The 16498-nt window shown below is 37.5% G+C and overlaps 1 protein-coding gene across 1 annotated transcript; it reads left to right on the top strand.

The window, feature by feature from the left end:
• Nucleotides 1-3837: 3837 nt before the first annotated feature.
• On the top strand, nucleotides 3838-16222 carry LOC145659506 (choline transporter-like protein 4). Its single transcript, XM_081722325.1, has 23 exons — nucleotides 3838-3847; nucleotides 4880-4928; nucleotides 5171-5244; nucleotides 5362-5440; nucleotides 5934-6033; nucleotides 6332-6420; nucleotides 6541-6592; nucleotides 6682-6742; nucleotides 6934-7045; nucleotides 7139-7222; nucleotides 8048-8160; nucleotides 8419-8541; nucleotides 8704-8803; nucleotides 9104-9196; nucleotides 9400-9502; nucleotides 9781-10040; nucleotides 10196-10290; nucleotides 10377-10480; nucleotides 10748-10821; nucleotides 11080-11150; nucleotides 11266-11360; nucleotides 11615-11699; nucleotides 16074-16222. The coding sequence occupies exons 1-23, from the start codon at nucleotides 3838-3840 to the stop codon at nucleotides 16157-16159; spliced, it is 2112 nt and encodes a 703-aa protein (XP_081578451.1). The 3' UTR covers nucleotides 16160-16222.
• Nucleotides 16223-16498: the final 276 nt, after the last annotated feature.

Below are 16498 nucleotides of genomic sequence, written 5' to 3'. Positions count from 1 at the left end.
ATACAACAGTTGATATAAAAACAATAAGAATATAAAATCCCAGAAATCTATTTTCCTTTCTTTTTTCACACGTATGAAGTCATAAGCTCATCCACACGGCCCGTTATGACCAATACATGCACCATTCTGAACAGGCTTAGAGTAATTTTGATTTTCACATAATGCAATTTTTACAGAAGACAATGCCTTGAAAAAATGTCCAGTTCAAATGGTTTATACAGACTGGTTCTCAGCACTAAAAATGTACAGTACATCATTCATTACTTTCACTTTAAACCAATATATTTCATTTCTGGTTGGATTTTCTCTCATAAGGATTAATACCAATCAATTAAGACAGGTTTGCAATTAAAGACAAAGGTATAGTTGCCAGTAATAACTGGAACTTTAGAAGGGATCTAGGTCATTTGTATCACTGTAAAATATTTAACACAAAGATTTAGGACAGCTGGTGGTGTGTATCTATTTGTTAACATATACACTAGTACATCCACTAAAGCCTACCATAATGATATCAACACCAAATGCAACAAAGTCATTTTGTTTCCAAAGCTGAAAATGGTAAATGAGAGTAAAACCAACACAAAAATAGTTTTTGGCCTAGGCCAAACAAACGAGACATTACAATGGGCATGCCCCCCTTTAAAAGATTCACAGTAGAAATGTAAATATATGTATAATTTATTAATGTAACATAAAACAGCAATAAGAAAAATGCAAAAATACTATGGTGAAGGACATTGTGACAAAACCCCATGTGAATGCTTATATTACAATCCTGTTTGGACAAGTTTGATCCTCAGTCTCTACCAGTGGTTAATTGTATCTTCTTACAAAAAAAAGGAACCTTATGGTCTGTAATGGATAGTCATTATATATATAAAACAATTACAATGCTGCAAAAAAAACAAATTGTCAGCAATATCAATGGCTAATTTAAATGACAATAAGGTAGAAACTGAATTATAAGAAGAAAGCCATATATTCATCTGTTTTGAAAGAATTCAAATAGTTAATATCACTGTGGCTAGTTGTACTGTGCACTAAGATATAGTTAGCTTCAGCTTGTGAATTGTATTTACAACTTGGATATGGATGTGAACTTTAATTTCCAGCATGTAACACAATTTTAAAATTTTACCCAGCATAAAGGTGTTTCCCTTCTGATCAGTTCACCTAAAATGAACAGAATCCAAATGTGCTAAAATGTGCTACCTAACCAACTATTGTGCTTTTCTAGATTCTCCATTTACTATCTGGATCACACCACACCTCATTTCAACATCTCTTCACCAGACTTACACACAGAGGTATTCTGCAGAGGTCAGTGAAAGGAACTGGGTTTTGGATTTCTCTGGCCATAACTGACACCAAAACAAAATTAAATACAGATTATGGACAACATACATAAAATGCCACAGTACACAGTATGATTTTGGTCCCACAGTAACTCCCTTTGGTCACTGATGTTCAAAATATCAGTGAAAATCAAAGCAGTGTATATTTGGCAACACTGTAAAGCATTTGAGAAGGACTTTGTGTAGACATCTTCGAATTCTTGAGATGTAGTTCCAACGTAGTTGCTTTCTACATTATTTTTTTTTCTTTCAATGAAACATGTCTTTAACTGAAACATGTCAAAAAAATAATAATAATAATTAAAAAATCTAAATGTATAAAAGAATCAGGGCAGTTAGTGTTGAATTTGCTGTGTCCAAATGTTAGTTTGGCTACAAGGGACTTCACATGAGATTCAATTAAGCAAACAGTATACAAGATTTCTGGTCCTAATACATACTGACAGTATGTGACAGCAGGTAAGAGGCACATTTTGGCACTTCAGATTTGGCATTCTAATTTTTTTGCTTGTCCACTGGATTTTTAGATAATGAATATGTCAGGCACTTGTTGGGTCTGGACAGTACTGAGCATTTGTCTTTTATATTTGATGTTTTTAATGAAGAGTGGTTCAAGTGATTTGGCTAAATATTTGCGGTCATCCCAGATGGAAGCAAACGGGACGGGTACGAAAGTGGCACTGTGTAAGCGTGTGCTGTTCACACATTGGACTTGGAACTGTCCTTGGATTGGCTGTGCTCTGCAGCCACCTCTGGAAGTGTGGGGGCGGAGCTTAGGACGGGGCTCCGGAAGGAAAAATGTTGGACAGGCAGCTGCACCTCTTCTAGCAAGTCATTGGGCTTCATCCTGTACAGGCAGCACAAAGACTGTCAATGAGACACTGACTACTACTTACTGCTGATGGTTGAAAAAGTCGATGGCATACTTCTACCAGGGTAAAGTTACCATAGGTGAGATCTTAAAGCATGTCACAATAATAAGAATGTCTCCTTTGTTGTCATAGGTTTAAAGGCCAAGCACCACCTAATAGACCTCCCTAAAGAGTTCACATTATCTTAGATACTACAAAAAATGCACATGTAAATTAAAACTAAAATAACATGTTCACTGAAGTAAATTGAAGGAAAAACCCAAAAAATGTCGCTCTGGAAATTCCAGAAAGTTGACGAGTGATGTCACTGGTTGTCATCAGACAGTGTGCTAACAGATATGAAGCTGCAATATGCACATTACCAGTAACCAGTGTAACTGGAACCAAGAAACTGGTATATGCTGTTGCAGTAGTCATGCTTGAGACAGTGGACAAGATAGAGAAAACAGTAGTGGTGATAGAAACATTTAAAGGAACCAATATGAGAAATTGCAAAAATACCAGGGACTGAAAGAAGAGAGAATGTGGAGGGTTAGCATCAAGGTTGTCCCAGTGGTGATAGGGGAACCTGGGGCAGTGACTCCTAAGCTCGAGGAGTAGCTTCAACAGATCTCAAGAATGACATTGTCAATCTCAGTCCACAAGAGTGCAATCCTGGGAGCAGCAAAGCTAAAACTTCCAGACCTCTGGTAGAAGGCCCGATTGCCGAGCATGAAAGGGCCACAGATGTGAGACAGATACACACATGCATACACACAAACACACACTCTCTCTTTGTCTTTCTCTACAAATATACTAGAGCTGAGGAAGTAAAATTTGTGTAGTGCATGTGCCTTATCTTCAGTCAAAGGCTAAAATAACCTCTCATCTGTTGGAATGAAAGAAGAAATTTAAGTTAATTTCAGAAAGCATTACGTTCTTTGTTGTCATGCTTAAAAACAAACCTTTGACAATAATATATATATATATATATATATATATATATATATATATATATATATATATATATATATATATATATATATATATATATATTATATATATATATATATATATATATATATATATATATATATATATATATATATATATATATATATATATATGTGTGTGTGTGTGTGTGTGTGTGTGTGTGTGCGTGTGTGTGATTTGTTTTCCCACTGTACTTTACTGTATTATTTTTACTGTGCTAAGTGTATCAGAAATCAATTTCATTAATTTTTCACAGAAGCAGTATATATAGTAGCTATCTTAATCCACTGTTGTTTCGTTAGCAACATTGTAAAATCATATAAATTTAGCCATCGATATCTTTTATTTTTGTATTCTTCTTCATCAAAGGAATCAAACCCTCAGGCTCTAAAGCTCCGTTACCTTCGCCGCTATTTTCCAAAACTGCTGCAACTTCAGCAGCTGTAAACTTGTTTTACAACATTTTTGGAAATGTATCCGACGTGAAGGGAACGCCGTAATGATTTCATGATTGTTTATTGTTTAGTTTCACACAGATTGACACACAAATTCATCAATAACACACGTAGAAATGGATCAGCTCTGAGTGACAGACGAACAGACGAATCACACGGCGATCGTCCTGTGATTCGACGATGAATGACGGTAAAATGTACTAAAAGTGTTACTCGATTGGGGGCGGGAGAGTCTTCTTTTAAGCGCAGACTGACTGCAGACTTTTATTTATCTCAAATAAACAATCAATCAGGGTCCATGTCCTTCCTGATAAAAATTGGAGTTGGGAGCATTCATTTATTCTGGCATACATTACAGACTTTAAAGTTTTTTTCAGAATTGTCAAAAAATTATTTGTCAGTCGCATAGACGTAGTTTTGGGAGGGGACGGGGTGCGTGTCATTTAGCCTCAGGTTATATCTTGGTGACAAGCCTAAGGTTACATTATTATGTAAAGATTATTTTATTATTTGTTTAGCTTTTTTTAGTACGTTAAAAGCACAGTAACCTTGGACAGTTTAAGCGTATAGGCCTAAATATCCGACGCATGACATAGCAAGCAGAGTGTGAGCATCGCACAGCATGGAAGGCAGGTGCTCGCGACCAAGATGCCTTTGTTGACGAGCTGAGAATGAGAACGTGCTGTGACTTCACACGTCACAATGTGTCCATAACCTGGAATGTGTGCGTCATAAGAACAGAGTATCATATGTAAGAATATTTTTTACTGTAACATTACACATTGAGATCGAAAGTGCAAGGAGGAAGAGTACGATGGTCAGGAAACCGGATTATAATGGTGAGGTGGTTTTTTTTTTTTTGTTTGTTTGTTTTTTCAGATATATCCATCCATATGCCAAAGATTTTATGAGAATCCCATACGCCATATGCAATGGTTAACAAAAAAACATTGTACAAAACTATCATGTACATTTCATGTTAAAATTATAATAGCTCTTACATACTTGCTAGGTCTACTTCATATTAAAAACATTCATGTAGTGTACGATCTGTAACTATGTATCAGATCAAAAGCATATGTGTACAGAAGGTGTCATAAAAATATGTAACTGTATATAAAATGTGTTAGACAAAATATAGAGTACCAGTCAAAAGTTCAGACACACCTGACTGAATGTATGTTTTTCATAGGTTTAAACTCATTATATTCTATGTTCTCAGGGGAACCTTTCCCATATGAGCCTTTTTTCAGGGGACCAGTTAGCAAGAGGTGAGTCCTTAAATCTCTCAATGTTCCTCCCATTTACTCCTTCATATCAGTTGACTTTAGTAAACTATTTAAAGCACACACATCATGGATCACAGAATGTCTGTTATTAGCTCTATACAAGAAATATATGAAGGCCATAGATGTACTAAGACTTATTTGAAACTCATTTGACTTAGCTAAATAACTTTATTACATAATTGAAATGATACAAGTGTGTAGCAATACTTCTTGTTTTTCTTCAGGAGTTGTACAGACATTATCTGCTGTATGACTTTTGTGGCTGCCATTGTCAGCTATATGCTTATTGGCATCCTGGGTAAGAAACATTTCCAACTACACTTTCATGGAAAAATGATTATTCTGGGCTTATAAGAAAGGTCTTTTACACATGTATGGCTTGTGAGATATCCTTCTAACAGAGGTTCTAACACAGCTTTGTTGTATGGAGACCCTCGTCATGTCCTGTTGCCCCGGAATTCCACTGGGATGTTCTGTGGATCTGGAGTCAATTTGTAAGTCCCTCACATACTGGATTAGTATTTATGTCTTCACAGGAATACCAAAACAGCACACTCAGTATGTAAGGAACACTGTCAATATTCTCTCAAATGAGTAGAACTAGCATTACAGTGGAGCTGTGCAGGTTCAAATCATGTGGATACATTAAAGAGCAACAGTGCAAGATGGGTTAGATTTTAGGTTAAATATTTTCATGATTGGCAATTCACAGCAACAAGTGGACCCAATCAAATCACACATGTTTAATGATTGCCTCTAAAACAAAGGGTCCAAACTCAGGTCTAGGAGTGTCACAACACTACGGAGTTTATTGTTTACCCCAATCAAACTCACCCTAGAAGAAAGAACACTTAGGGGAGTAATGGTGTGACTACACCACTGAAGCCTGATGCACATCCTCAAAAAACTGAATAAAAATAGTTTCTTTAATTGGCTAATATTCATGTGTCAAGCTGCATTTGTTTCCAGCATCCTCTTGTGTTTCAGTGACAAACCAAATGTCCTCTACTTTGACGTTCTGAAGTGTGCCAGAGCAACCACAGAGATGGATGCCACTCTAGAGGGTCTCCAGTGTCCAACCACTCAAGTGAGATTTCCACAAAGATTTCCTGTTGAAATTGTACAGAGGCTGAACACGTTTGAATGTAGCCTATTAGAAATCTGCACATGAGACTCATTTATTACAAAACAGTTTATTATGTAGTATGTGAATGCAAGTTTGTAAGTCTGGGGGCTTGGGTATCTTTTTGTTGCTTGGTTTAGGAGCCTTTTGCTGTATCATGCAATGAACAATGAAGTGTAGATATAAATATGAAAAGCAACACTGTGTTTAGCTGCTCAAATAAGATCTCCTTCACTCTGTGTGTTTGTGCATTGGCTTGCAGGTCTGTGTTAAAAAATGCCCTTCGGAGTTCTGGAAGTTGCCCCCAGAGGCGTATGCCCCAGATGCCCTACCTAAAGACTTCTTTCAGCAGCAGTATTGTGATCCTAGACTTGACCTTGCCCAAACCACATTGGTAAAACCTCACACTGCAAATGAGCAATGTAACCAACTTTATCGCTGGCAAATAAATCCTCACCACCCTCTTGACAGAACAAAATCTGTCATATCAGAAGTCTTTGCAATATGCAACCCTTTGTTCCAAGTAGATAAAATTAATTCATTGGTTAAGCCAATCACACATACATAGGATTCAGTATGTTAATGAGATTTTCACATGCATTTCTACTACAGAGTGTTCAAGACATCCTCAATCAAGAGCTTTGTCCGTATTTCTACACCCCAAGTAAACCAGGTACAGACAGCAGGATTACCTTTACAACTACCTGTCTATTTGTCCATCCTGTTTTGTAACAGTTTGACTATGCTATGCACTAAAACATAACCAAACCACCAGGACTGTGCATTTACCGCCATCATAAGTCAGTAGGTTTCATTTTTACAGTCATATTATTTTTCTGTTTCTCTGTGTCTCTCTCCCCTCAGCACTAGGGAAATGCCTGCCTAGCTTTGAACTACAGGACGTTCCTCCAGACTTCTCTCTCCCTGGATTCGCTTCCGTAGATGAAACAGTCAAGCACATAAAGAGTGCTATGGAGTAATCCTTCACACACACTCACACACACATATGCATGGATGGTTGGTGTTGATCTATAAGCTGCTTTTGCTGACCAGTATTTTTTGCTTGCAGCTCTCTTGTTTCAGGATTCAACTTTAAGTCAGTGGGGTTACGGATTTTTGAGGATTTTGCTACATCATGGTATTGGATATTAATGTAAGTTAGTTTTATACAAGATTGTATTACACCCAGACATTGTATAGTGTGTGTGTGTGTGTGTGTGTGTCTGTGTGTGTGTGTGTGTGTGTGTGTGTGTGTGTGTGTGTGTGTGTGTGTGTGTGTATATATATATATATATATATATACAGAAAGATTTCAGTTGATCTTCCTTCATCAATCTGCATAGAATACAATACTATATGCAATACAATACTACATATAATACTGGCCAGCGAGATCTAGGGAGACTGTTTGTGGTTTCAAACTTCTTCTATTGGAGAATGATGGAAGCTACTGTGATCTTGGGCAGTTTCCAAGCTGCAGAATATTTCTTGTAACCTTCCCCTGATCTGTGTCTTGACACAATTCTTGACACAATTCTCTGAACTTCATGACTTGGCTTTCACTCAGACACTATGAACTGTGAGTCCATAAACAGACAGATTTCTGCCTTCCCTGATTATGTTCAGTCAATTCAGTGAAGCACAGGTGAACCCTAATGAAGTTACAAAAAAAAATACAGCGACCATTGATAGAAGTAGGATTCAACAGAGCTCAATAAAAACTGTCTTAACAACAGACTTCAATATGTATGTTAATGCAGTATTTCAGACTTTTATTTTAAATAAATGTACAAAACATTATAAAAACCAATGTTTGTTTTCTTGTTGAGGAGTATTTTATCTAGATTGATGAGGAAAAATAGTTAAATGAATTTTAAGATGAGTAATACACAACAAATTTGAAACTTTCTGTATGCATTTTAAGTAAATATTTTTCTCTCTCTCTCTCTCTCTCTCTCTCTCTCTCTCTCTCTCTCAGAGGTCTGGTGGTTGCTATGGTTGTTAGCCTCATGTTCCTCCTGCTTATGAGATATCTGATGTTCGTGCTACTGTTGGCTCTCATCGTGGGAGTGCTCGTAGCTGCAGCGTATGGTAAGCCTGTACAATACATGTTTTAACATACCTGCCATTAGCGACCAGCTCACTGGGTAATAATTAAGCCCTTCTGAATGGTCTCCTGCTGCACTGAAACAAGGAAAATACCAAATTACTGTGGATGGTTCTATGACTGGCACTGATTTGCTGCCCTATAGTGTATGAACTCTGCATGGGACCCTTAATTTTAAAGACAAATTGCAGGGGGTTAGATTAGTGAATGAGGATGTAAGCTGTCTACTCTGTCTTTCTCAGGTATCTACTACTGTTACCAGGAATATAACCACTACAGACACTCCAAACTCACCCTCGGTGACATTACTTATAATTCAGAATTCTCTGTCTACCTTCAAGTGAAAGAGACTTGGCTGTTCTTCTGTAAGGGCTATCAGATTTTCTCACAAGACATGTATTGACAGTATATAAAGTAGAAACAAACATGTTGTAAAGAAAGGAATTTTTCTAAGAATGGATGCATGGCTTTGGTTTATACTGTTGCTGTATGTGAATGATTTTTGTGTGTTTGTGTTTATGTGGCAGTGGTGAGCCTGTGTCTTTTGGAATTCGTAATTTTACTCTTCCTGACACATCGGGGGAGGAGAATATCTGTTGCATTGGCACTGATCAAAGAGTCCAACAGGTAGAGCTTTTTAGGCCTTCAGACACATAGGCGGTAGTAAATATATCCATTGCCAGCATTTCTTTAAACAAATGTCAGCCATCTGCTATGTCCTTCTTGTTTTTGTTGTTGTTGCTGTTGTTTATAAACAGAAAATCACCTTGGATACAAGAAACCCATTAACATTTTTCTTTAAATCAGTGCACTCGGCATTCCTACATTATTACTCATATAAAGCCACTTCGCGGGGGCAGCCTGTATAAAGGCTCTCTTGTGCTCTTAAGGCTACATGAGGCCTTTTGTGCTCTGTGCTGTGTGTAGGGCGGTGAGTTGTGTGACGACCACACTGGCTTACCCCTTGGTGACGTTCCTGCTGGTGGTGATAAGCATGGCCTACTGGGGAATCACTAGCCTGTATCCTCTGCCACTTCCTCTTCTCACCTACCTTCATTTCCTGCTAACAAAGCAAGGCAGTAACTGTATATCTGTCCTCGCCACTGAATTAGTGCTGTAGCTTGGATTGTATTGGTAGTTTGTTGTTGAAAATGTGCTTGTGTCAGTATTTTGTGTGTAGAGTGTGTGTGTTAGGCTGTGTCCTTGACCATTACTGCCCTCAGGTATTTGGCCACATCAGGTGCTCCTGTATACCATGTCGCTGCTCTCAACTCCTCCATAGCCAACTGTAGTTCTATCACAGGCTCAGAGATTTGCATTCCCAAGGTCAGTCGCCTACATACACCCACACACTATAAACCCAAACTGTAATATTGTTCCCTTTCAAATATATAGTATAACATTCACATTTTGCTATTTGCAGCTTCATACAGACATAATATGGTGAATGTATATGATATTCATATGATATTCATACTTCACAATGACTTATTTTAGATGCATTCAGATTACTGACATGTTCCAATAGCCTGGTAATGATTCATTTCACATCTCTTTCCTTTTATTTATACTGTTGTTGTTGTCTTCTTCTTGTTTCTTTTCAGGAATTCAGTGCTTCTCTCCATCCTGATTGTCCATCTGTGCGCTGTGTGTTTTTTAAATACGATGACACGGACTTGTTCTCAAGGATCGCACCCTACCTGCAGATCTATAATTTGCTGGCTTTCCTCTGGTGCGTGAACTTCATCATCGCCCTGGGCCAGTGTACACTAGCCGGTACCTTCGCATCCTTCTACTGGGCCTTCAGTAAACCAGCAGACATTCCCCCGTACCCTCTCTTACAAGCCTTCATCCGGACACTAGGGTACATAGCACTCGTGTTTCATCCCTGCTCCGCTCCGATTGCTTTGATATCAGCCACACCCGAAAGTACATTCCCTTGGTTTGGTGACTACTAACCTAGTACAGAGTCCTAACTGCTCCCCACCTCTAAAGTCTACTAAACTGCTTTTTTTCAAGGTGTCATGTCGGCTCTTTAGCATTGGGTGCTGTCATCCTTACCATATTCCAGGTCCCTCGGATGTTACTGGAATATCTTGACCATAGGTTCAGAGGTAACAATATATATAAAACCTTCATGACCTTAGTCCTGCTTTCTCCTGTCTGTAACTGTAATGTGACACAATTGTCTACTCCACAGACTGCCGGAATTTCTGTTGTCAGTTTGTGATGATGTCCCTCAAATGCTGCTTTTGGTTCCTGGATAAATTCCTCAAGTTCTTCCACAGAAACACCTATATCATGGTGTGTCTCATATCCAGCTGCACACAAAAAAATGATCGATGCTGAAATAACTGTTTTTATGTGTCTTCAGTGATCGGTTGTCTAGCGTTAGTATGAGTATTAGATAAAAACTAAATGAAAAACTGTATGGTGTATATTAGTATGATATGGTTTTTTTTTCACTTTGTGGTAATAGCATCAAAGTATGTAATTGTGTCCATATGACTAGTGAAATTTACGGAGTGTACAATCTGACTCAACATGCTGTTTGTGGTTGATAATATACAGATTGCTATACATGGAAACAATTTCCATGTGTCTGGCAAGAATGCTTATATGCTCTTGAGGAGAAATATTAACCGGTAAGTCCTCAGACAGAAGAGATGTTTCGTACATATTATTGAACGTATGGGGTTGTGTGTGAATGTGAATGATTTAATGTTGCTGTTGTGGAACAAATTACTTCCATTTCCTTGTTTTGAAGGCAAAAATATTAACTGGAGGAATTTATCAGTACATACTCATGTGAAAATAATTTGTATACATATTTTTAATATGAGTACCAATTGTTCTAGCTCAAGTTTAGCACGCTGTCCTTGACCATGTCCCTCTGTCCACAGGGTGGTGGTGTTGGACTGTGTTACAGACACACTGCTGTTTTCCGGCAAGGTGCTGGTGGTCGGATTAGTGGGTGAGAAATACAGTGTGAAGTCATGTGTATGTTACCCATACTACACTTCATCACATTTAAAAGGTACAACACACTTTAAAAGGTAACTCTGGGGGTTTTCTACATTCCCTGTAAGGTCTGCTGGCTTTCTTCTTCTTCTCTGGGAGAATCAGGCTGCCAGATGACAATTTCCAGATTCAGCTGCTGCATTACTACTGGTTGCCCGTTATCGTATGTATTGCCTCCACTGTCGGATAACCTCAGAACAAACTCAAGTGCTGACACTTGCTTCTGTGTGAGATCAAAACATCAGCATATTCAGTACACTGTATAAATGGTTCTTTCTTTAGATATCAAAGGGTTTAATGACAGCAATTGTAAAGTCACTTTGTAAATAACCAGGATTTACACATTTATTCTGTAGAGCAGTGCCTGTTATAGTACTGACGGCCCAGCGTGTAAATCTACTACTGCTGTTTTTTTAGACGGTGATGGCGGGAGCTTACTTGATCGCTCAGGGCTTCTTCAGTGTGTACAGCATGTGTGTGGACACCCTTTTTCTCTGCTTCTGTAAGCTACACACACACACACACACACACACACGCACACACACACACACACACACACTCATTCCACCAGTTCATGACACTGGGCACACACAGTTGAAAGCTTGCATGGTCCAGTCCCTTTACTTCAGAGAGAGTAGAATTATAAAAAACATTATTAGCTCACATTTCAGTCTTAAGCTACTATATATTCCAATCAACAGGACTACATTGTTTTCACTTCCACTGTAATGTTTTTGTCTCCTCTAGTGGAGGATCTGGAGCGTAATGAGGGCACCATGCTGAGACCATACTACATGTCCGGGTCTCTGTGGCGAATCCTCAATAAGTGCTAAAGAGCCTTAAAAAAGACAGCTTTCGACCACATCCTTTTCCAAACTTTTCATAAATAAACCAAACAAGCATTTATGTTAGTATTTTTTTCTTTGTTACTGTAAAACTGCTCAGCATTCTGATCGCTGCTGTAATGTTCAGAAGACAGCTGACGGGGCCTCTTTCAGGACTGATTTGGTTTTGACCAAACAGCAGACACACACTGGATGTTCTGGCAAACATTGAGTAGGAGTAAGCTTGTGCCTAAATGTGGGGTATATGAGAAGTTTTAGTTCTTTGCTAACTCCTGATTATGCATAAAAGATCACATTCCATGGTATGCTACGATATTATTTTTTTATTTCTGAGTATAATAGAGAGTATACAAACTAGTAAGAATGACTGAGCTAAATGCAAATTTTCTTACTTTATTAACTGAATACTATTTTATATATGAAATATGTGAACGTTTACAACATATAGAATACATTTATGATGTGATACAACAGTTCATAAAAAAACAATAAGAATATAAAATCCCAGAAATCTGTTTTCCTTTCTTTTTTCACACGTATGAAGTCATAAGCTCATCCACATGGCCCGTTATGACCAATACAAGCACCATTCTGAACAGGCTTAGAGTAATTTTGATTTTCACACAATGCAATTTTTACAGAAGACAATGCCTTGAAAAAATGTCCAGTTCAAATGATTTATACAGACTGGTTCTCAGCACTAAAAATGTACAGTACATCATTCATTACTTTCACTTTAAACCAATATATTTCATTTCTGGTTGGATTTTCTCTCATAAGGATTAATACCAATCAATTAAGACAGGTTTTCAATTAAAGACAAAGGTATAGTTGCCAGTAATAACTGGAACTTTAGAAGGGATCTAGGTCATTTGTATCACTGTAAAATATTTAACACAAAGATTTAGGACAGCTGGTGGTGTGCATCTAATTGTTAACATATACACTAGTACATCCACTAAAGCCTACCATAATGATATCAACACCAAATGCAACAGAGCCATTTTGTTTCCAATGCTGAAAATGTTAAATGAGAGTAAAACCAACAGAAAAATAGTTTTTGGCCTAGGCCAAACAAACGAGACATTACAATGGGCATTCCCCCCTTTAAAAGATTCACAGTTGAAATGTAAATATATGTATAATTTATTAATGTAACATAAAATAGCAATAAGAAAAATGCAAAAATACTTTGGTGAAGGACATTGTGACAAAACCCCATGTGAATGCTTATATTACAATCCTGTTTGGACAAGTTTGATCCTCAGTCTCTACCAGTGGTTAATTGTATCTTCTTACAAAAAAAAGGAACCTTATGGTCTGTAATGGATAGTCATTATATATATAAAACAATTACAATGCTGCAAAAAAAACAAATTGTCAGCAATATCAATGGCTAATTTAAATGACAATAAGGTAGAAACTGAATTATAAGAAGAAAGCCATATATTCATCTGTTTTGAAAGAATTCAAATAGTTAATATCACTGTGGCTAGTTGTACTGTGCACTAAGATATAGTTAGCTTCAGCTTGTGAATTGTATTTACAACTTGGATATGGATGTGAACTTTAATTTCCAGCATGTAACACAATTTTAAAATTTTACCCAGCATAAAGGTGTTTCCCTTCTGATCAGTTCACCTAAAATGAACAGAATCCAAAATAGAGAGCCACGTTTAAGAACCTTGATGTAAATTTCAGATGTAAACAAGGAGTAGCACTAAATAACAAGAGCCGCTTGGTTGTTCCGTTGAACCACTGAAACTGAATTGGGGAATGCTAGGGCTCTGTTCCAGTGTGAAGACCTTTCCAGTGATACTTCATCAATATTTACAAGAAAAAATGTGCTAAAATGTGCTACCTAACCAACTATTGTGCTTTTCTAGATTTTCCATTTACTATCTGGATCACACCACACCTCATTTCAACATCTCTTCACCAGACTTACACACAGAGGTATTCTGCAGAGGTCAGTGAAAGGAACTGGGTTTTGGATTTCTCTGGCCATAACTGACACCAAAACAAAATTAAATACTGATTATGGACAACATACATAAAATGCCACAGTACACAGTATGGTTTTGGTCCCACAGTAACTGCCTTTGGTCACTGTTGTTCAAAATATCATTGAAAATCAAAGCAGTGTATATCTGGCAACACTGTAAAGCATTTGAGTAGGACTTTGTGTAGACAGCTTCGAAATCTTGAGATGTACTTCCGACGTAGTTGCTCTCTACATTATTTTTGTTTCTTTCACTGAAACATGTCTTTAACTGAAACGTCAAAAAAATAATAATAATAAAAAAAACTAAACGTATGAAAGAATCAGGTCAGTTAGTGTTGAATTTGCTGTGTCCAAATATGTTAGTTTGGCTACAAGGGACTTCACATTAGATTCAATTAGATGATACCACACACTTCAGGATATAGAAATTACTATATTTTGTAATATATTAATTATATTTCCTGATATTTTCCCAAATTAATCATTGTCATTTCTCTGTGTAACATGTCAAAGGCCTGCGCAGACTTTCCATTACATGTTTGAAGCTAAAACATTTTTAAATTACTTAACTACCACACCATTAAGTTACTTGGCATGTGCAGAAGAGAATAGCATGTCCTCAGTTACCAAGCATCTTAAGCAAACAGTATACAAGATTTCTGGTGCTATTACATACTGACAGTATGTGACAGCAGGTAAGAGGCACATTTTGGCACTTCAGATTTGGCATTTTAATTTTTTTGCTTGTCCACTGGATTTTTAAGAAATGAATATGTGAGGCACTTGTTGGGTCTGGACAGAACTGAGCATTTTTCTTTTATATTTGATGTTTTTCATGAAGAGTGGTTCAAGTGATTTGACATAATGCTAATTCAAGATATCTCTAAATACAGTTTGAGTAGACATAATGCTAATTCAAGACATCTCTAATTATATTTTGACTAGTTATATTTTGACTAATTATATTTTGATATAAAAAATATTAAATGGAGGAATTTAATAGTACATACTTATGTGAAAATAATTTGTATACATATTTTTAATATGAGTGCCAAGAAAGGGCTACTTTGATCAGTCATTTTTATGTGTTTCATTGTTCTAGCTCAAGTTTAGCACACTGTCCTTGACCATGCCCCTCTGTCCACAGGGTGGTGGTGTTGGAATGTGTTACAGACACACTGCTGTTTTTCAGCATGGTGCTGGTGGTCGGATTAGTGGGTGAGAAATACAGTGTGAAGTCATGTGTATGTTACCCATACTACACTTCATCACATTTAAAAGGTACAACACACTTTGAAAGGTAACTCTGGGGGTTTTCTACATTCCCTGTAAGGTCTGCTGGCTTTCTTCTTCTTCTCTGGGAGAATCAGGCTGCCAGATGACAATTTCCAGATTCAGCTGCTGCATTACTACTGGTTGCCCGTTATCGTATGTATTGCCTCCACTGTCGGATAACCTCAGAACAAAATCAAGTGCTGACACTTGCTTCTGTGTGAGATCAAAACATCAGCATATTCAGTACACTGAATAAATGGTTCTTTCTTTAGATACCAAAGGGTTTAATGACAGCAATTGTAAAGTCACTTTGTAAATAACCAGGATTTACACATTTATTCTGTAGAGCAGTGCCTGTTATAGTACTGACGGCCCAGCGTGTAAATCTACTACTGCTGTTTTTTTAGACGGTGATGGCGGGAGCTTACTTGGTCGCTCAGGGCTTCTTCAGTGTGTACAGCATGTGTGTGGACACCCTTTTTCTCTGCTTCTGTAAGCTCCACACACACACACACACACACACACACACACACACACACACACACACACACACACACACATACACTCATTCCACCAGTTCATGACACTGGGCACACAGTTGAAAGCTTGCATGGTCCAGTCCCTTTACTTCAGAGAGAGTAGAATTTTAAAAAACATTATTAGCTCACATTTCAGTCTTAAGCTACTATATATTCCAATCAACAGGACTACATTGTTTTCACTTCCACTGTAATGTTTTTTTCTCCTCTAGTGGAGGATCTGGAGCGTAATGACGGCACCATGCTGAGACCATACTACATGTCCGGGTCTCTGTGGCGAATCCTCAATAAGTCCTAAAGAGCCTTAAAAAAAAGACAGCTTTCGACCACATCCTTTTCCATACTTTTCATAAATAAACCAAACAAGCATTTATGTTAGTCTTTTTTTGTTTGTTGCTGTAAAACTGCTCAGCATTCTGATCGCTACTGTAATGTTCAGAAGACAGCTGACGGGGCCTCTTTCAGGACTGATTTGGTTTTGACCAAACAGCAGACACACACTGGATGTTCTGGTAAACACTGAGTAGGAGTACGCTTGTGCCTAAATTTGGGGTATATGAGAAGTTTTAGTTCTTTGCTAACTCCTGATTATGCATAAAAGATCACATTCCATGGTATGCTACGATATTATTTTTTT

Source organism: Electrophorus electricus, chromosome 1, assembly GCF_041902795.1.
Source record: "Electrophorus electricus isolate QZ-2024a chromosome 1, ASM4190279v1, whole genome shotgun sequence".
NCBI lineage: Eukaryota > Metazoa > Chordata > Actinopteri > Gymnotiformes > Gymnotidae > Electrophorus > Electrophorus electricus.
This window is presented reverse-complemented; position numbering and strand designations above follow the sequence as displayed.

Bases quoted from the DNA above. Each gene is read 5' to 3' on its own strand.
- LOC145659506 (XM_081722325.1), top strand. The intron at 10,291-10,376 runs GTAACAATATAT...TCTACTCCACAG, and splicing joins TCTTGACCATAGGTTCAGAG to ACTGCCGGAATTTCTGTTGT. The intron at 11,700-16,073 runs GTAAGCTACACA...TTTCTCCTCTAG, and splicing joins CACCCTTTTTCTCTGCTTCT to TGGAGGATCTGGAGCGTAAT.